This window comes from Procambarus clarkii, chromosome 28 (assembly GCF_040958095.1).
Source record: "Procambarus clarkii isolate CNS0578487 chromosome 28, FALCON_Pclarkii_2.0, whole genome shotgun sequence".
Lineage (NCBI taxonomy): Eukaryota > Metazoa > Arthropoda > Malacostraca > Decapoda > Cambaridae > Procambarus > Procambarus clarkii.
In genome coordinates this window covers 2079802-2087130 of record NC_091177.1, presented here as the reverse complement: position 1 = coordinate 2087130, position 7329 = coordinate 2079802, and the positions used below count along the sequence as shown (strand labels likewise).

General features: G+C 44.9%; 1 protein-coding gene across 1 annotated transcript; it reads right to left on the bottom strand.

The window, feature by feature from the left end:
• Positions 1-1212: 1212 nt before the first annotated feature.
• On the bottom strand, positions 1213-2898 carry LOC123754859 (mucin-22-like). Its single transcript, XM_045737196.2, has 2 exons — positions 2860-2898; positions 1213-2478 (listed from the first exon to the last, which is right to left on the bottom strand). The coding sequence occupies exons 1-2, from the start codon at positions 2896-2898 to the stop codon at positions 1213-1215; spliced, it is 1305 nt and encodes a 434-aa protein (XP_045593152.2).
• Positions 2899-7329: the final 4431 nt, after the last annotated feature.

The following is a 7329-nucleotide window of genomic DNA, read 5'->3' as shown; positions in this document are numbered from 1 at the left end:
TTATTAACAAAATACAGCAAGCGCTTGCTGTTTTTGTCATCAATTCATCATCCTCAGTCAACTTTCGAAACATGGAGGTAAAATAACAAGAAAAATAATTTTTTTGGTATACCATCTACCTGTCAGTTGAGCTATTCAAGACAGCGCGATAACTACACTCATTCGATTAAACCTTAAATATCGTCTACAGTTAAATAAGATCAAAAGCATTCATCAACCACACCCACAATTAACTGTTAACCCCCACCCCACCCAATCTCCCCCCCCCCCGCCCCCACCCCCACTCCTCCCCCCCACCCCGACTCCTCCCCTCCCCCTTCCCGGCCCACACACACAACATAATCTCGGCTCTATAAATCAAGCAAATCAGCTGATAGAATCAAAACAAAAGCACGGTTCTGCTGTCTGCCGCCAGAGCGCGTCACGTTTCTACTAGTCAGGTTTGAAGACTGAAAATACCTCTGTAATTCATTGTAAGTAAGATATAGTGTCTAAGGTTGCTATAACTATAGCCAACGTCTAGGACTTTAAATCATTATTATTGTGTGTGTGTGTGTGTGTGTGTGTGTGTGTGTGTGTGTGTGTGTGTGTGTGTGTGTGTGACGGCTTCTTGTATGTTGTAATGAATGACTGGCTTCGAATATATTGTGATGAATGACTGGCTTCAAGTATATTGTGATGAATGACTGGCTTCAAGTATATTGTGATGAATGACTGGCTTCGAGTATATTGTGATGAATGACTGGCTTCGAGTATGTTGTGACGAATGACTGGCTTCGAGTATATTATGATGAATGATTGACTCATTGGAAGAATGATTGGCGCTTCGCTTAAACCCTGAGCATTTACAACATTTACACCTCCTGTTTACAAACCAAAATGAGAAACCCTTAGCGCTGTTTAAAACAAAATATTGTGTCCTGTCTTATCCACGTCAGACATAAACACGGCAAATGTTCTTAAATCTAAGTGCCATGAATCGTCCCATATTTAAACTTAAATCATTATATAATCTTATATATCTCTCTAAACACGCTGACTCTCACCAGGATTCGAACCTGGCATTATCGAGTCTGGAGGCGAATATCTTGTCGCATCTCAAGTTTAGGAAAAGTGTTTACTTAGATGAATGGAGTTATACATTTCACTTACGTTCATTTCCTGATGAGACTTGTCGTTGTATTGTGGTATTTAACTGTAGTCACGACTGTATTAATGTATTTGCCACATTTTACTGTTGTTGGGGTCGTCAGCACTTGTCACTGTTGTGTTGGGGTCGTCAGCACTTGTCACTGTTGTGTTGGGGTCGTCAGCACTCGTCACTGTTGTGTTGGGGTCGTCAGCACTCGTCACTGTTGTGTTGGGGTCGTCAGCACTTGTCACTGTTGTGTTGGGGTCGTCAGCACTTGTCACTGTTGTGTTGGGGTCGTCAGCACTTGTCACTGTTGTGTTGGGGTCGTCAGCACTCGTCACTGTTGTGTTGGGGTCGTCAGCACTCGTCACTGTTGTGTTGGGGTCGTCAGCACTCGTCACTGTTGTGTTGGGGTCGTCAGCACTCGTCACTGTTGTGTTGGGGTCGTCAGCACTTGTCACTGTTGTGTTGGGGTCGTCAGCACTCGTCACTGTTGTGTTGGGGTCGTCAGCACTTGTCACTGTTGTGTTGGGGTCGTCAGCACTTGTCACTGTTGTGTTGGGGTCGTCAGCACTCGTCACTGTTGTGTTGGGGTCGTCAGCACTCGTCACTGTTGTGTTGGGGTCGTCAGCACTTGTCACTGTTGTGTTGGGGTCGTCAGCACTTGTCACTGTTGTGTTGGGGTCGTCAGCACTTGTCACTGTTGTGTTGGGGTCGTCAATACTCGTCACTGTTGTGTTGGGGTCGTCAGCACTCGTCACTGTTGTGTTGGGGTCGTCAGCACTCGTCACTGTTGTGTTGGGGTCGTCAGCACTCGTCACTGTTGTGTTGGGGTCGTCAATACTCATCACTGTTGTGTTGGGGTCGTCAATACTCGTCACTGTTGTGTTGGGGTCGTCAGCACTCGTCACTGTTGTGTTGGGGTCGTCAATACTCGTCACTGTTGTGTTGGGGTCGTCAATACTCGTCACTGTTGTGTTGGGGTCGTCAGCACTCATCACTGTTGTGTTGGGGTCGTCAGCACTCGTCACTGTTGTGTTGTGGTCGTCAGCACTCGTCACTGTTGTGTTGGGGTCGTCAGCACTCATCACTGTTGTGTTGGGGTCGTCAGCACTCATCACTGTTGTGTTGTGGTCGTCAGCACTCGTCACTGTTGTGTTGGGGTCGTCAATACTCATCACTGTTGTGTTGGGGTCGTCAATACTCATCACTGTTGTGTTGGGGTCGTCAATACTCGTCACTGTTGTGTTGGGGTCGTCAGCACTCGTCACTGTTGTGTTGGGGTCGTCAATACTCGTCACTGTTGTGTTGTGGTCGTCAGCACTCGTCACTGTTCTATTACACAACTGATCAACACATTTCAATATTTAATTAAAATACTCAAAAAACGTCTCCTGTTATTTACGAATTCAGAATTATTTATACTTGCAAAGGGAGATTTAAGTGAATGCCAGACAGCTACTAGCAAAAAAAAATATATAAGTTATTGCATGCAATGGTTAAAGTTGTGCAAGAATCGTCTCTCAATTAACTTGTAATGTCAACACTAAACAAAAAAAACTAAAATACAGGATTGCAGAATTTCCAAATCTTTGTCGGGCATCCTAAAACAGTTTATTGATTTTGAAATGGTCTTTTCATATGAATGATGCAAGATAACAAAAACTTTCAGAGTTTGGTTCGTGAGGAACCTTCTTTTTAGCCGTTCGTGAGGAGCCTTCCTTTACCCGTTCGTGAGGAGCCTTTAGCCGTTCGTGAGGAGCCATACTTGGCCATTAAATCAGCTGTGAAGAAACTGCCTTCCTGCCCGGAAAAATAATTGCCGGAGCTGACCTCCGGGGAAACCACAGGTTCAGTGGCCATTTGTGGGGTTCCTGTTGGCCATTTGTGGGTACCTGGCGGCCATTTTCACACACCTGGCGGCCATTTTCACACACCTGGCGACCATTTGCACACACACCTGGCTGCCATTTACACACACCTGACGGCCATTTGCACACACACCTGGTGGCCATTTGCACACACACCTGGTGGCCATTTGCACACACACGCCTGGTGGCCATTTGCACACACACACCTGGTGGCCATTTGCACACACACACCTGGTGGCCATTTGCACACACACACCTGGCGGCCATTTGCACACACACGCCTGGTGGCCATTTGCACACACACGCCTGGTGGCCATTTGCACACACACGCCTGGTGGCCATTTGCACACACCTGGTGGCCATTTGCACACACACACCTGGTGGCCATTTGCACACACACACACCTGGTGGCCATTTGCACACACACACCTGGTGGCCATTTGCACACACACACCTGGTGACCATTTGCACACACACACCTGGTGGCCATTTGCACACACACACCTGGTGGCCATTTGCACACACACACACCTGGTGGCCATTTGCACGCACACACACCTGGTGGCCATTTGCACACACACACCTGGCGGACCATTTGCACACACACACCTGGCGGCCATTTGCACACACACACCTGGCGGCCATTTGCACACACACACCTGGCGGCCATTTGCACACACACACCTGGCGGCCATTTCCACACTTACAGTAAACCAGTAAAATATGAATCACGATGTACAGTTGCATGCAGTCTGCATTTGCAAGCATCTCTCGTCGTTTTGTAAATAAACACACGTGGGAATACTATCATTCTGACTCTCTAGTAAGAAAGATGTGCAGTCAAAAAATGACATTTTCTGTTTACGTATTTTTGGTTCGTGATTTTTTTTATTATTATTTTCTACCACAGACGTGGCCACATATTTACAATGGTAACCAGCATATATACATTTTCTTCTGTCCTCCATGGACAGGGTTAGAGATGTGTTAAGGTTCGTGATGGTCGGATGGAAAAAAGTGAGTCAACATGGTCCGAAACGCTGTGAGAGCAACATTGCAAATATGGTAGTCATTGTTGCATTTATAGTTTTCAATCGATGTTATTCGTAGGTAGAATTAGTCCCCAGCAACGTGGTCTGATACCGAGGAAGGAAGGAACTCGGCATGAATGTGAAAATGTTTCGGTCCGTCGAAATTCATTCACTCGGCATGAATATGAAAATGTTTCAGTCCGTCAAAATCAGTCGGTCTGTGATTCGTACGATTACCGTGATTACCAGCGGGCTGCTACAAGCAACAGCCTGTTGGACCAAACTCTCACAAGCCGAGCCTGGCCTCGGGCCTGGCTTGGTAAGTAGAACAACTTCCAGAAGCCCCATCAAGCAGGCACGTCAAATTTTGAGCAGCGCGTCCAAATAACAGCCTGGTTGGCCAGACCAGAAGGCCTGGTCCGAGACCGAGCCGCACAGAAAACAGACTTCCAGAACCAACCAAAGATAGACATAACGTATAGGAATAGACCATTATCAATGGTCCATTATCATTGGAACAGACCAATAAGAGGAGACTTGTTAAAGGCAAGTACGGATCCAAACAGTCACTTTAATTTAATTTCAGATGTGTGAAGGGAAGGGAACTATCAGGAGAAAGCGTTGTTGTTTTTAGATTTAGCTACTCAGAACGAAATGTCCATGTAGCACGGGCTATGGTGAGCCCGTAATTGAGTTTGGTTATTCGCGATAACCTTGTTACAGTGATATTTGAGTCAAAGTTTTAAATGGGGGTGGGGTTTCCTTTCTTTTCCACCGTTTCTTTTTTGCTTCTGTTTTAGCGCACTGGTTTTATACTATTATCATGGTGGCGGATGTAGATGCAGAATGTTCACTAATGTGTGTCCCATTCTTCAACTGCTTTTCTAATCATTGTAGTCACTGTGGAATTTGCATCTAATGCAGCTGCTGTCGTTGGATTGATGCCGAGTTTGATGCGCAGGGCTTCAGTAGCTTCACATTCCAGTAAGTAATGCAATAGTGGCGCCTCTGCTTCTGTTCCACAGATATAACACAAACTATTGCGTTTTTACCTCCCAGCAGCATTGTAACCAAGTCTGAGTCTGTGTATGGCTACTGCAATGTCTCTGGATATCTTTTTGCCAGGCTTGAAAGAGAAGTAACCAGTTACTTGTTCGAACCATATAGCACTGGATCTTCCTTCTGCTACTTTGGCTCTGTGGCGAGAAAGCGTCAAGCCAGTTTGACTAAATAGCCCTAGGAAGGGTTCAGTATAAGGATTTGGCATGGGACGCCGGGGGGGGGGGGGGGGGGGGAAGGATGGGTGCCCAATCACTTGGACGGTCGGGAATTGAACGCCGACCTGCCTGAAACGAGACCGTCGCTTTACCGTTCATCCCAAGTGTTATATATATATATATATATATATATATATATATATATATATATATATATATATATATATATGTCGTACCTAGTAGCCAGAATGCACTTCTCGGCCTACTTTGCAAGGCCCGATTTGCCTAATAAGCCAAGTTTTCCTGAATTAATATATTTTCTCTAATTTTTTTCTTATGAAATTATAAAGCTACCCATTTCATTATGTTTGAAGTAAATTTTTTTTATTGGAGTTAAAATTAACGTAGATATATGACCGAACCTAACCAACCCTACCTAACCTAACATAACCTATCTTTATAGGTTAGGTTAAGTTAGGTAGCCGAAAAAGTTAGGCTAGGTTAGGTTAGGTAGGTTAGGTAGTCGAAAAAACATTAATTCATGAAAACTTGGCTTATTATGCAAATCGGGCCTTGCATAGTAGGCTGAGAAGTGCGTTCTGGCTACTAGGTACGACATATATATATATATATATATATATATATATATATAATAAATGTGATGATCTGAAATGCTAACGACCATATCAGGCTCAGATCTTCCTCTGTAATGCTTTTTGCGCTACCGCTCACAGGATGGGTATGGGGTGCACAATAAACTAGCCGCCTCCGGCAGCAACAATCAATCAAATTCGTGAAAAGATACATCGGTGTCGCTTAGAGATGTTTGTAAGGTTCTTGTTGATTGATATAAATTTTTATTGCATAATAAGTCCTATTCCCAAGTAGTTTAGCAAGAGCAATTTTATTTATTATTTTTAAGCTGCATCTCTTACGAACCCATCCCTGCTCTTTCGTGGCAGTACACAATAGAAAGTTATATTTACATATTCGTGCATTAAAACATTGATTGCAACCATATATATGTGCTTCAGCCTACACTTTACACCTTGAGGTTATCTTAAGATGATTTCGGGGCTTTAGTATCCCCGCGGCCTGGTCCTTGACCAGGCCTCCACTCCCAGGAAGCAGCCCGCGACAGCTGACTAACACCCAGGTACCTATTTTACTGCTAGGTAACAGGGGCATAGGGTGAAAGAAACTCAGCCCATTGTTTCTCGCCGGCGCCTGGGATCGAACCCCGGACCACAGGATCACAAGTCCAGCGTGCTGTCCTCTCGACCTATTGTCTTGTGTATGACCCTCTGTCCTGTGTGACAGTGAATACCAACATCATCCTCACTTTAATCAGACTTAATTGAATTCCTCAGATTATTGACAAAATTGTAATTAAATTTTGTCACTAAAGATGTTAATAATAATAATAAATCCGCTAATGGTTGTATTCTTGACCCAAATCGTTCAGTTCTGATCGTTTAGCAGGAAGGATACATAGTGCATGTTAACCGGAGAAGACCCTGCATGTCCTGCCACAAGGGCGTGTAGTGGTCGACTAAGACGCTTTCCATTCTATCGAGAAAACAAAACGAAACAAAAACCAGCGCGAGTGGTCGGTTGAAGAGGTTGTCCATCCCACCTCCGAGGTAACGTTGTGGTCAGTGAAGGTGCCGCCGTCCACCCTATCACAACAAGGTAGTGTTGTGGTTGGCGAAGACGCTACGCATCTTACCTTCAAGGTAGTGTATTCACCTTGTGTTTGCGGGGGTTGAGCTCTGGCTCTTTGGTCCCGCCTCTCAACCGTCAATCAACAGGTGTACACATGCCTGAGCCTATTGGACTCTATCATATCTACACTTGAAACTGTGTATGGAGTCAGCCTCCACCACATCACTTCCTAATGCATTCCATTTGTCAACCACTCTGACACTAAAAAAGTTCTTTCTAATATCTCTGTGGTTCATTTGGGCGCTCAGTTTCCCCCTGTGTCCCCTTGTGTGTGTGCCCCTTGTGTTAAATAGCCTGTCTTTATCTACCCTATCAATTCCGTTCAGAATCTTGAATGTGATCATCATGTCCAC

What these genes read in the sequence shown, in the direction of transcription:
- LOC123754859 (XM_045737196.2), bottom strand. Translation starts at nt 2,898, where the DNA reads ATGGCTCCTCACGAACGGCTAAAGGCTCCTCACGAACGG. An exon ending in TAAAGGCTCCTCACGAACGG is followed by an intron (nt 2,479 to 2,859) that starts GTAAAGGAAGGC and finishes TGTGTTGATCAG; the next exon opens with TTGTGTAATAGAACAGTGAC.